Source organism: Vicugna pacos, chromosome 17 (genome assembly GCF_048564905.1).
Source record: "Vicugna pacos chromosome 17, VicPac4, whole genome shotgun sequence".
In the NCBI taxonomy this organism is placed as follows: domain Eukaryota; kingdom Metazoa; phylum Chordata; class Mammalia; order Artiodactyla; family Camelidae; genus Vicugna; species Vicugna pacos.
The window spans coordinates 16,238,062-16,258,311 of NC_133003.1; the positions used below are offsets into that span (position 1 = coordinate 16,238,062).

General features: G+C 38.6%; 1 protein-coding gene across 4 annotated transcripts in view; it reads right to left on the reverse strand.

The window, feature by feature from the left end:
• ULK4 (unc-51 like kinase 4) overlaps nt 1-20,250 on the reverse strand; it is a 427,885-nt gene that overhangs the window by 295,597 nt on the left and 112,038 nt on the right. For all 4 annotated transcript variants that reach the window (XR_012060581.1, XR_012060582.1, XM_072941052.1 and 1 more), the window contains exons 23-27: nt 10,187-10,320; nt 8,376-8,497; nt 8,169-8,225; nt 1,085-1,136; nt 892-986 (exon numbers count right to left, since the gene is read on the reverse strand). Coding sequence is in view for 2 of the 4 variants with exons in the window: in XM_072941052.1 (XP_072797153.1) it covers nt 892-986; nt 1,085-1,136; nt 8,169-8,225; nt 8,376-8,497; nt 10,187-10,320 (460 nt within the window). In the remaining 2 variants the exon portion in view is untranslated. The remainder of the gene's footprint in view (nt 1-891; nt 987-1,084; nt 1,137-8,168; nt 8,226-8,375; nt 8,498-10,186; nt 10,321-20,250) is intronic.

Sequence of the window (20,250 nt, forward strand, 5' to 3'; positions counted from 1 at the left end):
AAAAACTAACAGAACTACGCCAGAAGAACTAAACAAATTCAAAATACCCTTAAAGGAGATTTATACACACCTCTCTTATTTATAGAAAAAAAACAGACAAAAATTAGTAAGGATAGGAAAGATTAGAAAAAAGATAATAAATTTAACCTAATGGATATATATTCAATACTATACCAAAGAGCTGCCAAATACATACTTTCCAAACATACAGAACATCTACTAAAAAAAAAAACTTATAATGGGCTCTGAAGTAAGTTTTAATAAATTTTAACAGACTGAAATCACACAGTATTTCTCTAACTTCAGTAGAATTAAGTGAGAAGTCAATTATAAAGTCTTCACTCAGCTCACCTAAGAATCACCTTAAGGCAAAGAGGTTCTCCAGTAGGGGCAATTTCACTGCCCAGAAGACATCTGGCAATATACAGAGAACTTTCTAGTTGTTGCAACTGAGGGGGAGTGGAGTGGGTGCTACCCACATCTACTGTGTGGAGACCAGAAAAGCTGCTGAACATCCTAAGAAGCCCAGGACAGTGCCCACAAGGAACTGTCCATCTCCAAATGTCCATAGTGCCAAGGTGGAGAAACTCTGGTCTTTGAATTTATGCTACTGGTTACAACAACTATTCAGGCAAGGGGTAAGAAGGAGCAAGTTGGGGGAAAGGTGCAGATCAGAAGAGAAAGAGAATAATGAGCCAATAAAAGTCCAAAAAAGAAAAAATCAACAAAGAAGGAAGGGATTTATGTTCATCCTGTCAGGGGGGCAGCTTTCCTTAATGGTTATTTCATGTGAGGAACATATATGAACCAAGCATATGTAGACTATTCTCTTTGTATACAGAATTATCAAGTAAACAAAAAGCAGCTTTTTCAAAAGCTGCTGGAACTGACCGTAGAGCAATAGTCTTTCAGTAAAATAGGATACTGTATCACTGCTTCAAAAGCTGACAATGTGATCTTGATAAATTCTTCTGATGCCGTCGGTCCTAGAAATATAATTATTATAGGTGTTTATTTACATGACGAAAATCACAATATCAAAATACCTTAAGCAAAGATATAACATGTCCCATGGTCTACTCACCTATGGCCCCCTCTATGTTAGTTTCTCCAGAGTCTACTGATTTAATATGATTCTGTAAAAAAATAAAAATACCAATAAATGAAGGTTTCAAAATAACTGACATAAAATATAGATAACGTTTTGCCCACAACTGCACCTATCATTCTTAATAAACTAACTTATGGTAAGCATTAAATAGTATATACATATTATGAACATTATAATCGTTTTAAACTACCATCATATGAATAGATATATACACACCTGAACTATAACCATTTTTAAACATACAAATCACCAGTGAGATTTAATGCTGGAATCAATTCAATAGCAATATAAGGACAGAAAGGTCAACCTGCAAAAGTGAGGATAATCCAATTCATATGTAGCCACGGCCAACGTGCCGCACTTACTCACTCACTGCCTTGAGAGTTGGTCGTAGTGGCACTGAAGCAGGTGAAATAGTCATCTCGAGAAAAGTCAAGCCTCAGCCACCTTGAGTGCAAACTGCATCAAGATGCAGCAGTTCAAATTTCACCACCTGTCTGATCCCTCTTAAATATTTCCTACTCCAGCCAACTCCCTTAACTATGCCCTCGTCATGTCCATAACTCCCTAGGGGATGACCCTCAGCACTGTTTTAGAGGCAGGTCTGAGCTACTTGGCTGTGGATTCCCTGGGCAAAGCTTCCCAGATCCCAGCTGAGTGCTCTGGACAGAAGAGGTGCCCTGTGAATGTAATCTGAATGAAACAACCATTGCCACAGCTGTAACGGGCAGAGCACCTGTGCTGGTGATGTGTGAGGCACTGCAAATGAGTTCCTGCCCAGGCTCACAAAGCAATACAGGTATCATATTTTAGATATAATAACAAATAGCTAATAAAATATAAGATGGCCTTGGAATAAAAGAATAATAAAATAAGCAATTAGCCTGGAGTGGAAAATGGATCTACCACGTCTAATGGATCTTCTAAAATTATTTTGTAACTACAAAAGACTATACATAACATATACAAAATAACTATATGCAATAACTGTATCTATACAATATATGTATATACTATATATACAACATATATTATATATAAAATATACATACTATATATACACACAATAACTATAAAAGACTATACATAACATATACAAAAGAACATAGAGGTTTTATGTTATAATGAATAAAGAAGACCCTTAAACCTGCCGTTCAAGTTAAGAAGTAAGATATCCCCAATTCTTGAGCTTCCTCCATCCCACCTGCCTGTCATTCCTCCAAAGACAACCACTATCATGAATTTATCATTTCCTCAGCATGTTCGAATAGTTTTATCATGTATACATGTGTCCCTAGTCTATTATTTGTTTGGGTATTTTTTTAGCTTTACTGAAATGATATCAAACAGTATACAGTTCATACAAATGGAACAGCATGCTGCCATTAAAATGTAAAAAAAAAAATTAAGATGAGAAAATAGTTATACTATGTTAAATGGAAAAAAGAATACAAATCCATATATATGTAAAGTTCCATATATCACTTGTAAGTTGTTACATATATATGGATACATAGTTTTTCTACACATAAATGCATATAAATGACTTGAAAACACTAAGTAAACAACAATACGTTAACAATGGTAGTTAACCAGTGAGAGTGGTACAGCAATGGGTGATTTCTTTCTTCAAATATCACTTTCTACATTTTATTTAATAAGCATATATTTTATATATGTCTACATTTTTTTCAGTCTATAACTAAAACAAAAATGACTAATAAAAAAGGCTAATAAAGAAATAATGTAATAAAAAATAAAGAGGCACTGTAAGCTTTGCATAATTTGGTTGAAATAATTTCACAAGATTCCAAAATGGGTTCATAACTTTTGCTGAATAAATATAGATTTGATGTACAATAAAAAATTCAGGAAAAGATGTCTTTTGACTTAAACGAATCTACTTAAATGTTTATGGATTACTTAAGCAAAGAAAGAAGAGACAGCAGTGTTTATATTATGATCTCTCTATACAATTTTTAAAGAATATGTAGATAATACACAAATAAAAATTTGAACAAAAATTTCCAAGGAAGAAATCACAGGAACCACTAACAGAAGCTCCCCTTGAGGAGAGGAAACACAGGCCTGGGGGGGTGCGATTTCATGATTCATTTTCTGCCTTTCTGCACTGTTGGAATTTTTTAACTATGTGCATGAATGCATTTTTTTTTCTTTTTTAATGGCAACAAGGGTTTTCTAGATGGTGAAACTACAGGCTTCTTTTAACTTATTTTCTTCCTTAAACTTCTCCCATTTAATTTTCTAAAATCCCTGCTGCATGTTTCATTGATTAACCAATTTAAATCTCTTTTGATCTATTTCTTCTTTTTCATTCTCAGTGTAATAGGAATTAATCAGGTGCTAGACAGGACAGGGGAGGAGGCACTGGAGATTCAAGAAGAGGAGGGAATGTATCAACAGTCATCTAGGTGAGCTTGAAGGTATGTAAATGAGGAAAAGGAACACAATGTCCCAGGCTGCGGAGAGGGCTCACTTGAGATGAGCAGTCATGAATTTTAAGTGAGATCAGTTATTTTCGTCTCATTTTTCTCTAGCCATATTTAGCCACTCAAAGCAGAGGTGGGGTAGACAGAGAATTAAAGGGAACCAAATCTGAGTTTGGCAGAGGAGGACAATGGAGGAAGAGACAGGAAAGGGATAATGGGCATGTTGCAAGGCAGTGATGGGGGCTGAACCCGGGACTCTAAGCTGAGAAAGGGGGGAGTGAAGTCACTAGGCCCCAGGAGGGTACAGTGGTGAATGCAATGTGTGAGGCCAATGTAAGTCTCAGAGGAAAGAAAGGGCTGTTGGAGATGGGGAGGCGAGGAGGAAGTGAGCTGAAAATCAGGTGTGGTCGCTAGACAGGTGATGCTGAAAATAAGGCAATGGGTGTAGGCGGCCGAGGGAGGGAAAGACAAGCTGGAGGAAGGAAGAGAGGTGGTTGAGGAGCTGAGAGGCTAAGGTGTTGCAAGCGTCCCCTTGGGGTTTTCTGATTCTCTAAGAATGACAGGGGCAGCATGGAGACCTTGTCTGCCAGCCCAATGCTAAATGACTTTGAGAGCGAGAGGTAATGACCCAGAAAAATCCAGAGACAACCACAGCACAGGGGGCAGCAAGGCCATCTTCTGAGGGTGTGAGCTTCAAAGCTGGCAGTTTTATTAGCAGGGGAGCAAAAGAGATGGACACCTACTCCACAGGCAGGCTCACTGGGTGGAGGACTGTGGGGCAGAAAACAGCCCCATCTAGAGGGACAAAGGGTGAGCTGTGCCTCCAGGTCGACCAGTGCTCTTCAGTGTTACTCAGTGCTTCAGAGAAGCTGACAATAAGTTCTCTAAGCAAGCTGGGTATATGAATTCAAGCTTTGTTTAAAAAAAAAAATTTTTAACAAGGACCTACTGTATAGCACAGGGAACTATATTCAATTTCTTGTAATAAGCTATAATGGAAAAGAATATGAAAATTTATGTGTATATATATGTATAACTGAATCACTTTGCTATACACCTGAAACGTTGCAAATCAACTACCCTCCAATAAAAATTAAAATTTAAAAAAATTTTAAAGGGGAAAAAAATCTCACAATAAGAACATTTGTGTGGCAATGAGTAAGTACATAGCATATTTTTTTAAATGTAAGAGTATTTATTACTCTCTCTGCTTTATCTGCTACAACTTAAGTCAAAATCTATCAACAAACCAACATTCACTTCAAATAAAAATCTGCAGAGGGCAGGGAGTGTGTCTTTTCTTTTAATAATTAGCTCAGTGCCCAGGGTAAGTAGATTTATTAATGATGAAGATTACAATTATATTCTCGTGTTAAAATCTAACAGGATAATTTTACCATTTCTTTTAGTTAAAATTTTGGATCTTGATGTCTTTTCGTATAAAACTATAAACAGTGCACAACCACTGTACTTTTGTAAACTAATGAGGCCAGAACTTAAGAACAAACACAACTAAGTCCTCGTCTCAGCTCATTAATCTAGAGCATTTTCAGAAAGACACAAGCAGCACCGTGAACATGAGGTTAACGTACATCATAAGTTCTCAGATTTCCTTAATGTCATTACTTCCCATTTTTCAGCCCAAAACAACTATGGTGAACTCCCCACAGCACTCCCCCAGATGCTTTACTGCTAACAAGCATCCTGTCTTTTTTTTTTTTTTTTTTACTGAAGAGGGAGGCAGGTATGACGGCTCATTGCTTCTGCCAATAAGAAGTGAAAACAGCAATTATCAGGTGTGTAGTCCTCTTTGTTCTGGACCCTTTGAAGGCTTAATAATGGTTTAAAAGTGTCCTGCTAAACTGCTTACAAACACTTGCCTCTTTAAAATATAAGGAGATCAAGCCTTCATTTTACTTTGGAAAAAAATGTTTATAAGAAGTTAATTCCTATATTCACGTCTCCATAGTAAAAAGTATCCTGAATTTTTCTACCAAAGAAAACAAAAGCTATCTCTAAGTCAAACTGAAGCCAAAGGGAAGCACAATTCCAACGTCCTCTCCAGTCTGCACCTTCAAGACCCTTCTGAAGAGTGGAGATCACACCAACCCTGACTGCTGTGTCCTTACCACCCCAGGCAGGCCAGCAGCTCCTGGAGAGCTCCTTTAGCAGAAGCCCAAGAGGTTGTTAGATACAGCTGCTAACCGTGGACCAAGCTTGAACACCTCAAATCAAGGTTCATTTTTAAAATATAGAAGGACAACAGGCCTGCCACAATACAGTAGCTACTCAACCAGATACACTTTGAAAAATACTAAAACTAATATTTATCTCAATAGAACAATAAGGCTTTCAAAACACAGTGCTAAGGATGTACATACAAATGGTCTACTCTCTCATACTACCAGGACAGGAGAAGCACTGCGCTCGGGCCAGTTCCACGAAGCCATCCTGCACACTAGTCTACAAAACACTGAGAGCTGTGCAGCCTCCCCACTCCCACAAAAAGCAAACAAGAAACCTCTCAAATAATTTCAGGAAAGCTTTGCCTAAGCAAAATTTAATTCTTTTAAAGCAGAAAACTCAAGAGGCTTTAATGTGCTAATCTGCACAGTGAACCTCCCAGGGGCTGTAGGCTGCCATAGGAGCTGACTGTGGCATCAGAGGGGCACTGTGACTCCAATATTTTTGGTATCTTCTGGATAGACTGAGTTAACTCAAAGAAGCAACATTGAGCACTCAACAGTTCATAGTAACACGCTCTAGAACTGTATCAGCAACTATATCCAGGTCCTTAATTTTAGCCAATACTTCTCTCCCCTGATTAGTGTCTCATCGCTGCCATCAACAATGAGTAAAGAAAGATGAATGCACAGCTAAGGCCAAATAACAGATGTGGTAAGAAAAATAACAAAAAAAATTCTGGGACTGGCCATGACTTCAACTAGGAAAATAGCCAGAAGAGAGTCAAAAGACCTTTTCCATTTTATGTGCTAACCTCCCTCTACGTGAGTGACATTACCACGGAAAAGACTGTGGAAGAATTTTCACTATCATGATTACCTTTGAACCAGGCAAGTTAATTTTCCATCCCCTGAAAGTACATATGTTAAGAAAACCTTTACAGAGCCCTACAGAACACCCTCAATGTGCAAAGGGTGCACCTACTCCTGGGAGGTGAGGAGGCCCATCCTGAGTGTGGCCCCCTCCCTTGTTTGTAAATATAGCATTACATGGAGCAGATGTGTTGTTCCTAAAAGATGTATATGTAATTCCCCAAAGGCCTTATAGACTCTTATATTGGAGACCATCCACAGTTTCCTGGATGCCTAAAGTGTACTCAGTTAACGTAGAACAAAGTACTACACGAGATAAAAATAAGAGAATGAACACAGGACAACTGTACCTATCCCAAACAAACAAACACTGTGCCAAAATTTTCCAAGGTGGGCTGCAAGGGCAAAATTACTGTTTTCATGCATAAGTATGTCAGTGTAATGGACTTATACAGAATTATAGTCTTGCTACAAATGGTGCACCTATTGTACTTTTAAAAAGATTTTTAAAAAGCAAACTAAAGGAAGTGGCAGACAAAATTCTAATAATTTTCAAATTCATGAATGTACTACCAAAATTATGTACTTTGTGGAATTCAAGATTCAAGGATAATAAAGATTTGAAACTGAATGCAAAGGGATCCCTAGTGCACCGCCTAAACACACTGCTTACTGACAGCCAGTGACTTCTATCTGCTCAACATTCTTGCTTCCAAACACCATACTTCACCCTATGATGAACTTTCTACAAAACCAAATTCTCACTTGTGGGTGGCTACCGTTTTTTTTTTTTTTTCCATTCTCAACCAACAATAAACTTGAGATGTTTACTTCATTTTAACTAGATACCTGTATGATACAACATTTTGAAAATCTCAGTTCAGTGTTTATTATTAATATCAGAGTAAGACCGGAGATGCTGGGTGACAAATGTCTTAGCTTTCCCTTTGTATAGATCCTCATTTCACCAATAGAATATACTGTAACCATTCCAGGCAGGGGAAAAAGGTAACATAATTCACCAGCTACAACCTGAACAAAAGACTGTTTTCTGTGAGCAAAAACCGAAGTAAAAGATAATATAATGATTTGTTTTTCATTGCTATTCATCACATCAAAATTAAACTAAAGCAAAGGTTAACCTGAGCTTAGAGAAATGCCATCACAAAAAAGAGACACTGTATGTAATTGGACACTGTTAGCCAAAGTAAACGATACTTAACCTATTCCCAGAATTCCATTCTTACCAGTTTTATTATTTTAAATTATTTCATGATGTTTCATACCAAAATCTAAGAAAACGTTTTCTATGGACCTATTTACCCTACTTGGGTCTGTCTCTGAACAAAACGCATTATCAGGAGAGAATGTATTTTTCCCCAAATGTCAAACTACATTACCATCAACAGATAAAAATATAAAAAGGTCACTTCCCTAGAGACAAATAAATACCACTAGGATTTTTAAATTACTTCATTCTGACACCAGATTCCACCAACAGTAGAGACAGCCACATTTTTATTAGGAACATGAAAATTCAGCGGTACTCACAAGAATTGTTCCGTAACTGAAAAGGAACTCTTCGGTTACAACTTGAGGTCGAAATACCTGTGTGATGAGAGTTTCCAGAGATTAAATCCCGAAAGCCATGTACATGGAAAAAAAAAAAAAGAGAGAATGTCCTGAGTTGATGCTTCTGACCACCAGTTAGCAAAGAAGGGAGTCACATTTATATTTTTTCCCCACAAGGGATGATACCTGAGAAGTTACAAGGTGAAGCACTACAGGCATCAGTGGGAGACACATCTTCAGCTGCTTCGCTTGAACCGTGGATGGGTGTTTACGACCAGACACGTTAGCCAAGGCGTTAAGAATGTCACCTGCAAAGCACATCCCAAAGCACACATGAGGTTAAAGGCCAAAAGTACTTAGGGACCACTGGTTGCTGCTTGAACTCTAATGGGATGGCTAAGGTAACTAATCTCCAAATAAAAGAAATGGGTAGAAGCTGCATCATTTAATTCAAACTCTTGAATTCCAACTGAAAGCTGTGGCCTCTGGGGACAGAATGGATATAAACCTGACCTCTCACCAGGAAATTTAAAATAGAATTTAGAAATGACTTTTCTGTGATTAACAGTGGGGGAAGGTGGTGGGAAGGGATAAATTGGGAGTTTAAGATTTGCAGATACCAATACATATTAAATAGATAAACAAGTTTATACTATATAGCACAGGGAACTATATTCAATATCTTGTAGTAACTTATGGTGAAAAAGAATACGAAAATGAAGATATGTATGTTCATGTATGACTGAAGCATTATGCTGTGCACCAGAAATTGACCCAGCATTGTAAACTGACTATACTTCAATAAAAATACATATAAAAAAGCAGTTTTTCTTCCTTTTTTGGTACTTTCCAAATTTGAACCATGAGCACTCTTTACTTTTGTCAACAGGAAAACATGATTTAAAAAGTTTTTAAGTGAACAGACTATAGATCAGAATTTTTTAATAACAGAATAGAATGTAAGTAGTAAGAGACCAATTCCCAAAACTTCTCATTGGATGGCAAGCCCAGTGAAAAATAAAACTTGCTCTGTGGATATCTGAATGTTAACATTATATCGTAAAACAAGATAAGTCAGATAATACCAAACTCGACTACCAACTGACAAAATCATGGCCTTCGGGTTGAAGAGTTTAAAAAGGTTACAATAAATTGTTAATACTGAAATGCTCTATTTTTCAGTCATTAATAGGCAAAAACCTACAGTATTAGTAAGGAGCAAAAAAGTAACTGTCAATCAGCCATGAAGATATTTTCATTACTTGGACTTCATATTCTGAATTTTTGAGTCTAAGAATCTTTTACCATAATGGGTTGGATCAAATTTAACATTTTAAACATGTCTGGTTTATAGCAACATCTGCTGGAAAAGCACGGAATGAGAGGTAAACTAAATGTACACATTCCTTAGATTATTTTAATTTCTGTAAATAACAATGGAGCAATGAATTTTGTTAACTATAATAAACATCCTTTGTAAATCATTATTATTTTCACCTTAAATTTTTCAGAGAAATTTTTAAACTTTGAACTTTAATATCAAAATTCTTTCATATTAAATGCTAATGCCTATGCATTTTTAAATCCTTGTAACAAAAAATAGATTTGTGGTTGTAACCTGAAGGGAACATATTTTTCTTCAGAATTAGGTAGAGAGAAATCTTGAAAAAAGTTACCTAAAATAATAACCTAAGTCCAATTTTAAGCATTAAAGATTTTTAAATGTTTTCCTTCTGTTTATTTCCAAAAACTGCCAGTTTACCACAGATAACACCACAGTTCATTGCCTGTTCATTGCCTCAATCATGTCATGGACATAGAATAATTAGGAAAACAGATAAGGCACATTGAAATTATGAAACTATACGTTCAAGAAAAAGTGTCATTGCACTTGCCTGGAAAAACAGATCAGTAGGAATAAAAAAAAAGGTGATGCCTAAAAGCCAAGTCACAGAAAGGTAAGCTGCAAGGCGCCTGAGAATGAAACTCCAATTTACCCAGGATTCGCGGCATCTCCTGCACAATATGACGGATGAGGAGGTCCAGGCATCTGGACAGGTACTCATTGCCGCTTTGCTGCTCTTTGCCTGGAGTGGTCTTTCTGCTGTCTCTCTCGATGTACATCACCAGTCTACATACAGGAAAGGGCAGAAGATTACCTCTCATGATAAAACAGGTGATAGCATCTGTCTGAAAATGCCACCAAGGCAAGTGCTTCCAGGGGGCACAGTCCCAGGCATGTTGACATTTAGATTTGTAGCAACTCGTCAGGCAGTCTATTCTTGCCTTAGAAAAATTGAAACATTTATGCAGAGAGAAAATATGGCGACTCTGAATATCTCTGCCAGTGTATTACAAAACAGTGCCCTGACTTCATCTGCCTTTGGCCCATGAAAAGAACCCACACTCTTCACATGACAGATGAAAGGCAATCAAAGGCATCTGGAGAGAAGAGGGCTTTAATGTTTCAAAGATTCAAAGTAGAACCACAAGTTGTCTGCACTTTTGTTGGTCATCAGTCTTAAAGCTGCTTGGAATCCCAGGCAAGTCACATGAATTCCTGTCTTTCACTAAATTGTGTATATAAATCCCAAGAAAAACTTTCATTTCAACACCAGGTGACACAGATAGCAGACACCATGAGAACATCTGGATTTCACCTGCCCTTTTGTCCACTGGTTTTATGATATCTGTCACTTAATAAACCTATTTCTTCTTCAAACCACTGGCATTCATTAAACATCAATCTCTGAACCAACTGCCTCCAACCCAGAACTAGGGGACAGAGGGATACACAGTACACACCACTCTAGATACTTAGGGTATTATTGAAAAGCTTTAGGCCCACGTTGCATCCCCTTTGCTGGACCCACTAGTTATCTCCCCAAGTTCCTGGTCCCCTCAACTCTCTAAAGAGCAAAGAGTTTCCTGATTTCATACAAAAAAGCCCCTTTACTGCCATCTCCCTTCTGGACTCCCCTGCCATCAACCCATCTCTCCAGCTCTGTTGCAATCACTTATCCATCCAACTTCTACTTCTCACAACTTCCAAAAACTCCCACTGTAAACTGAGAGCAGTGGTTCTGTACATGATACATACACGTAAAGCACACTGAAATCTTTTTTTAAACATTTTTTATTGATTCATAATCATTTTACAGTGTTGTGTCAAATTCCAGTGTTCAGCACCATTTTTCAGTCATTCATGGACATATACACACTCATTGTCACATTTCTTTCTCTGGCACACTGAAATCTTAACACTTAGCATTTATGTAGTTCTCTTAGGAGATTTGTGCTCGCTTTTGCCTTCCCTGTTTACTACGATTTGGAGCCCTGTTAGTAAACACGTGGGGATGAAACCAAATCAGAAGTTTTAAGTTCCATATAAGCCAGTTAGCATCCCTGTTTTAGTCACTGATTACAGCCCTAGTCACATTCTACCCAATATGGTCAAAATGCGGAGCAAATACTGATGAGTCAGCAGACAGGTGTTAACATGACAATGAATTTGGAGCACGTAACTTCTTGATGAGTAAACCACAGAACCATCTATTATTTGATGGTAAGTGGAAACTGAAAACTTCCTTTAAAAAAAAAAAAAGCCTCCCTGTAAAATGTGGTGTGATGTAAGATGTGATGAAATGAATGGGACCAGCCTGGGCAGCCAGCCAGCTGGGGGGCTCCCAGGATTCTGCAGCAACCCCGACAACTTCTTGATTAGCTGACACCTGTTCCATCAGCCCACTCTAAGGAGCGGGACCAGAAAAATGTCGTCTTCCTTTTCTGATCCCCAAGATGAGTTGCCTGTTATCTCCCTGCCCAGCCACACCATCTGCAGAACTACAGTCTTTCCAGTGTTAAGGATTGTGGCGTTTTAACCGCATCCCCTCCAAGGTAAGAATTTCAAACATGCCTTCTGACCACAATCTGCTCATATTCCTACTTGCAAGTTCTCTGACTGTGACGGTTCCTTAACCTCCTGGGAACTCCCCTCCCACTAACTGATTCCAGGACATCTTCTCCCAAGCCATCAGGGCTTCCTTCTCTTCACTTACTCCCTGTTTCAATTACAACCCACCCTCTGTCATTTCATTACACTCTTGCCCTTTCTTTTTACACCCAGGTATCCCCATGATCTGGATGAATCCAATGATCAACTTTCTGTGTATCTGCACAGAGGCTGCTGACGTTACACGTGGGCAGATTCCCTCCACTGCACTGGCTTTCAAGGGGCGAGCAGGCAAACCTGAGTTCGGTAAAAATCTTGTCCCCCAAATTGCTCACATGTTTAAAACCCTTAAGTGGAATGACTTTTCTTAAAAAAGGAGTTCTTAAAGCTCCCTATCATAACCCACAAGGCCTGTGGGGTCTGGCCCCCAGATATCTCCCCAGCTTCCTCTTGCTCTCCCTCCCCTCCAGTCAGACTGTTTTTCCTATGGTCCCTCAAACGCAGTACCTCCCCCAGCAGCAAGGGACTGCCTCTCCGCCTGCATGCCTCTTCTCTCCCCACTGTGCCATATTTCATAAGTCACTGCAGTTCTCATTGACTTCCTTAAATTAAATCTATGACATTGTCTCACAGCATAGAATACATTAAGGCCCTTAATTAAGGCCCCTACTGCCATTTCTTTATATATATATTTTTTTTTATGATCTGATGTTTGTTATTCCAGTAAATTTAAAAATACCCAAGGGCAAGGACTGTATCTGATTTTGCTCACCAGAACATCATTCCACTTTTGGGTATAGAGTTCTTGACACAAAACAAGGGCTCAACAAGCATTAGCTGAATAGATACATATTGCTGTTGAAATCGCCATCAGACTTTACCTGGTTCTCCACATCAATTCCTTGGGTCCTTATTGTTCCCCAGGCCTTTTTCTTAATCTACTATTTGATATGTGTTTGAAATTTATACCACTGGATTATCTAAGAAGTGAAAATAACTTCTGCTTAGGAAAAGATACTATGAGGAAAATCAAAAGACAAATAAATTGAGGACAAACATTTCCCCCATTTGGTCAACAACAGATACATAGTTGGTATAAGGGTACCAACTTTTAGCTACCAGATAAATATGGTCTGAGGATCTAACAGAAAACATGCTGACTATAGCTGAGAACACTGTATTGTGTGGTTGAAATCTGCTAGAAGAGTACAACTTACATGTTCCCACCAAAAACAGAAACAAGACAATATAAATACACGAAGTGACAGATATGTTAACTAGATAAAGGACCCTTTCACAAGGTATATGTGTGTCAAAGCACCACAATGTACATTTTAAATGTCTTACAATTTTACACGTCAATTATACCTCAATAAAGCTAAAGAATTTGTAAGACAGGTGAGGATGGTGTAGCTCAGGGGTAGAGAGGCTACTTAGTATGCACGAGGTCCTGGGTTCAATCCCAAGTAGCTCCATTTAAAAAAAAAAGCAAAACCCTACTAATAAATAAACCTAATTACCTCCCCCTGCCAAAAACAAAGAACCACCAAAAAACAAACAAACAAAAAAAAAACCTTGTGAAAAAAAAAAAACTTGTAAGACAAACTGGGAAAAATATATTCAACTCCTATCACAGAAGGCTATTATATGTGTGCACACACTCATATTTACATACACATGCATGCACGCATATACATTGCTCTCAGATATCAATTAGAAAAGACTACCAAAGCAAGAGAAAAAATGATCATGGGATTAGAAAAGAAAATATAATGGCCCAGCAAAAAGATGCTCCACTTGGCCCATAGTAAGAGAAATACGTATTAAAATGATTTTTTTAACCTGTCAAATGGCCAAAAGTTAGAAAGTTTGGTAGCAAAGATTATGGAGAATCTGAGGATACCAATACTCTAGTCCACTGCTGGGGGAAATGTAACTTGGTAGACATCCCATAAAGAGTTAGGTTGGTAGTAGCTTCAACATTTTAAATCTAGTACATAATTCCTCCTCTAGGAACATATTACTCTATAGATATACTTGACCACATGACACACATTAAAATTTGAGGTGGGAATCGTCCAGCAAAAGAGGACTGGTTAAATAAAATATAATTCATCATTACAATGTAGCTATCCAAAAAAATGAGGCCACTCTACACATATTTTGGACAGAACTACAAGATATGTTAAGTAAAACAAGCAAAGTTCAAAACAGTATGATTCTGTGTAACTAGAGGAATAGAATCTATGTTTCCTTCTGCTTGGATTAAAAAGAAAACTCTGCCAAGATACGTAAGTAACAATCATGCTTAATTTTGCATGATGCTGATCTGGGGCAGTGGAGGATGAGGTGTTTCATTTCTTTTTTAATTTTTTTGGTTTATGAACCATGAGTATGAGTTATCTATTCAAAACTTAAATTAAAATGTTTTTAAAACATCAAGTAGTATCACTGTCCTACAGAGCCAATTTCTAAAAGAAAATTTTAGGTGATGCCGGTCAGAACGGCAACCATTAAAAAGTCCACAAACGATAAATGCTGGAGAGGGTGTGGAGAAAAGGGAACCCTCCCACACTGCTGGTGGGACTGTAGTTTGTTGCAGCCACTACGGAAAACAATATGGAGATTCCTCAAAAGATTAAAAATAGACTTACCATATGATCCAGCAATCCCAGTCCTGGGCATATATCCAGAGGGAACTCTAATTCAAAAAGATACATGCACCCCAGTGTTCATAGCAGCACTGCTTACAAAAGCCAAGACATGGAAACAACCTAAATGTCCACTGACAGACGGCTGGATAAAGATGTTGTGATAAACACACACACACACACACACACACACACACACACACACACACGTAAACACACACACACAATGGAGTATTACTCAACCACAAGAAAGAATGAAATAATGCCATTTGCAGCAGCATGGATGGACTTGGATATTGTCATACTAAGTAAGTGAAAGAAAAATACCATATGATATCACTTATGTGGAATCTAAAAAAAAAGACACAAATGAACTTACTTATCAACAGAAACAGACTTATAGATGTAGAAAACAAGCTTATGGTTACCAAAGAGGAAAGGGGGTGGGAATGGATAAATTGGGAGTTTGAGATTGGCAGATACTAACTACAATATATAAAATAGATAAGCAACAAGGTCCTATTGCATAGTACAGGGTCCTATACTCAATACTCTGCAATAGCCTATAATAAAAAAGGATATGAAAAGGAACATGTGTGTGTGTGTGTGTGTATAAGTGAATCACGATGCTGTACACCAGAAATTAACATGGCATTGTAAACCAACTACACTTCAAAAAAAAACTACAAGGATTTATCTTCATGCTCTTGTGAAACCAACTGGCCCAAGAGAGATATCCTAGAAATACTGATCATATCAAACACAGCCATACAGATGACCTTTGTTGAAATATAAAGTCAACAAATTCTGCTCATGCAGTGAGAACTTCTAAAACAGGTTGTCATTCCCTCAGCTCTTCACCATGACCAGACCAAACGTTACCAGTTATCTTAGTGCATGGCTTCTTTGTGTGACATTGCATTTGCTGATACTCATCTGTGCTCTTTTTCATCACCGTGTAGTATTCCCGTGTGTGACTATATCATAATTCATTTTACTGTTGAGAGACACTGGGGCTGTTTCAAATTAAGAATACTGCCAAGCATATCTGACATTGGATGTATGGAAACATTTCTGTTGTATATATATGTGGAAGTCAAACTGCTGGATCACAAGGCATGCCTCACTCCAGTTTAGTACACACTGCTGGGGATCAGTTTTCCAAAGTGATGAAGTCAGTTTACACTGCAACAGGCATAAGCATAGGAATTCCAGTTGCTCTGCCTCCTTGCCCCAATTCTGCATTATTGGGCTTTTTAACTATAGCCACTCTGATGGGTATTCACTGGTAACTTATTGTAATTAAACTGTATTTTCCTGATGATTAATAACACATCTTTTCATGTGTTAAATGGACATTTGAAGATATCCAACCTTGTAAAGTTCAAGTCTGTGCTCATTTTTCTACTGAGTTTTCTGCCCTTCAGTTCTTTTGTATTTTAGTTAAAAGCCCACTGTCGATTATACATGTGGCAGATACTCTCCCTTACGCTATGGCTTGTCTGGTTACTTTTTTAGTGATGCCTTTTGATGAAGAGAAGTTCCTGATTTTAAGGTAATTCAATAGATCAATTCTTTCCTATATGACAGTGCTCTGTGTGTCCTGCCAAAAAATCTTGGTCTACTCCAAGGTCCTGAAGAGATCTTCATTTGTTACCTACAGAAAGCTTTATGGTTTTATCACCTTACATTTGAATATGCAATCTACACAAATCAACCTCTTTGTACAGTGTAATTTAGACATAAAGAGTTTTTTTTCCTTATATTGACACCAAAGTGATCCAGCACCATTTATTGTAAAAACCACCATTTCCCCATTCTATCTCTTCTGCTTTTCTCCATGTTTTCCATCCTTTTGTCTGTTGATCCCAGATGCCATCAGTGCACTATATTAATTGTCTATTCAGCTGTGCCTAATCTGCAATTAACACAGTCCACTGAGCACTTAATTTCGGTTATTAGACATCCGGTTTGTTTGTCTTTATAGTTCTAGTTCTCTACGGAAATTCTCCATCTTCCAAATTCCTTCAATATATTGATCATAATTATTTTAAGGTCTGTATTTAAGGTCTGTAACTGATAACTGCAGTGTCTGTAACCTCTGGGGATACGCCGTTTACCTCATTTGTTTGTTTTTGCGTTGTATCTTATCTCCTTGTAGGCCTGATTGCTTTCTCTGGCATGTTAGACTCTATATATGCAATCTGTGAAAAGTGGAAGGCTATTTTGAGGCGTGGGAGTAGACTTCTCCAGGCAGGATTTACGTATAACCTGAATCACCTTAATCCAGTCAAAGGCTGAGCCGATTCAAAGTCGGCTTCTTTCCCTACTCTGGGAAATCTTTCATGTAAATAACAGGGATCGCAGAAACAGAGGGCAGAGAAAATGGAAATGTTCATCTTTTAGAGAGGAAATCAGAGAATCCCAAAGAAATCCCATCAAAATTCACACAGTATAAAAAGCTAACTCACACTTGTCTACAAGGAATCTATTTTTCTAAAATTTAAATTATCTATTACAAAGTCTAATAATGTGCTGCTTAATTACCATAATATGAAATCCTACGCTTTAAGGCAAAAACTACTGTTTTCAACCACTACTATAGACTGTTAACACATAAGAAAACACCCATTACGTCTGCTGGGAGACAGAAGAGGCTGATGGGAGCTATACCAACATAAAACTAACTCTAGAACGATGCTCCATGCCTCCCTGCTCTCCCCCGTGCCTTTCCATTACAGGAGCTGTTTACAAAGGCTGTAGAATAAACTGACTTTATCGACAAGGGAACATTCATTACTGAAAGAATACACATTCTATGAAGGAAATGAAATGTGGAAACTTCTGAGTGTAGTGTCCATAAACACTTTAAAATTGTTTACAACAAAACTGTAAATGTTATTTCTTAGTGTTCTACAAGGGGATCAGGTTAAAAGGATCAACAATCTGAACAGTAATCCAAGTGTTACTGAGATGAGGGAATCTGGGGCAGTGGAGATGGACTTAGGGAGTGAATTCGGTTCATTTCTGTCAACGTGAAGACTCCTCTTGGGCAGACCACTGAATACGTTAAGGTCACACAAGCCTAGAGTTTGGAGAGGTCACACAGGTGCACATCAACAGACAGATGGGATGTGAATCCACTGGGTTAGATGAAATCACTTCAGGACAGTAATGAAAGAGAAAAAAAGAGGGCCCGGAAGATGCACAAGACAGAGATCCAGCAAAGATGGGTTGGAGGTGGGATGAAGGCAAAGAAAGTACGTTAACTTCCTACTGGGGGCCCTGCAACTACAAAAGTAAATTCTGTTTCAGGTTGGCCAGTTGAACCCAACCATTTTACTACCCCCCCCCTTTTTTTTTGTATTCCCACAGGAAATCCACATTATCCCAAAAAAACAGGAAATAGTACCATTTACATTCAGAACCTGTAAAGAATTTCCTAAAGATGACAGTGCAGACATAAACAGATTAAGGGAAGGCTCAAGCACACGTGAAGGAAAAACCTGCCTGGGAAGTAGGGAGAAGCCCAGCCTCACCATAAGCTATAAACAGCGGGGGAACAAGACAAGTGTAGTCTTGGGAGCTGGTAAGAAGTGGTCAGTTTCTCAACCCTACAAACAATTTTTAAAGGCACTAGTATCAGCAAGCCTGAAACGAAGGCCATGATAACTAAAAGGAGAAGGACCACTGGGAGACTGCAGAAAGGACATTTTTTAAAGCATAGGAACGACTTGATGAGAGAGGCATTCGAGGAATACTCCTCTGGTAGTGGCACAAAAGACGAGAGGAAATAAGCCAGGCAGGCAATTAGGAGTTACAAGTGTGCTGGTGAAGAGGAGAAACAGAAAGGAACTCAAGAGAAAAGAACAGACTGCTTGGAAATGGTGTGAATAAGAAACAAGATTCCAGCAATCTCTTACTGAGAGAATGGCACAGCCACGTTGTGGGAAATCAACCACATGAGTTTTTCAAATCGAGAAGCCACACACCTTGCTTTAACTTAATCCAGGCTCCTCCAGGATGCCATTACCCCTGCCCCCAACTCCTACCCTCCGAGGCACCCTCACTCCCTTCAGGCTCTGCTGACCTCACAGTATCCTTCAATGGACGGCTCCACTGCGTATTCTACTGCAGAACTTCCCATGTGCAGTATGATATTGACACAAGCTGCAAACTGTGGCTCATCTACCCCACTTGGATTCATCCTGGACCACCTCACAACTGGTTCCCTGCTGAGACCGTACACTACTCCAGAAAATCGTAGCACCACACTTTTATTTGCTTCACTTCACTCTATGCCCGTTTTTCTCTGTCTACTGCATGCACATTCTTTAACTTATATCTGTGCTCTGTCCCCTCAGGGAAAACAATGTCCTTTAAATATGGGCTCTTCAACAAGCTCCTCATCCAATTCAAAACTTCTGTTTGTATTTAAAGCCATTCTCTCTCAGGTTATGATAGTCAAGTGAGAGTCAGTTTGAAACCAAATTCAAATTACATTTACCCACCCCTATGTATGGACCTATTCCATGGTTACCTCCTCAGTTTCTGAATGTGTGACCAGAATTGACATATTTCGCAACTAACAGAATCCACACACTGGCTACTGATCTGTGTAGCCAGGGCTATTACGATAAAAAGGGACAAAGAGAAGTCCCTGGCACATCCTCTCTCTAAAAAGTTAATAACCCATATCAATAGAAAATCAAATCATAGAAACTGATGCCAATATCAAAACACTGAAAGATACAGGGATGATAAAATCTACGACATCCCATTTGTCTATTTGGCCTGTGCAGAATCTTAGAAAAATGACTGTGATGGACCTAGAATGACCGTGGATTGTCTAAAAGATAAACAGGTTGTCACTTCAATTGCAGTTGCGGTTTCAGGTTTGGTGTCTCTACTGGAGCTGATCAACATCAACCTGGCATCGTAGTTGCCACTGACCTGGCAAAGGCTTTTTGCTGTGACTGAATTTAGAAGAACCACCAGCAGACAGGTGTTTGCTTTTTACTCATCAGGGCAAAAAGTACATGCTCACTGCCTTACCTTTGAGCTATGTCACCAATTTACGACCAATCCGCTCTTGGCCATAGAACAGTCTGCAAAGATCTGCATCACCTTGCCCCACCAACATCACACTTGAACTTGCACCTGCACCCTAGCGCTTTGATGACATTAAGCTGACTGGACCTGAGGAACACTTAGCAGCAAGGGCTTTACCTGGCTTAGTAAGACATAAGAGAGAAAGATAAACCCCATAAAAATCCATGGGTCTACCATGAAGTTTCTAGGGCCCAGTGGTGGAGCACACTGGGATATTCTTCCAGGTCAAAGACAAATTAGTCCCTTTTCTACTGATTATGACCAAAAAAAAGGAGGCATTTGTGAACTAAGGAGGCAATACATACAAACCACATCTGAATGTGTCCCTCTGACTTATTTTATGAGG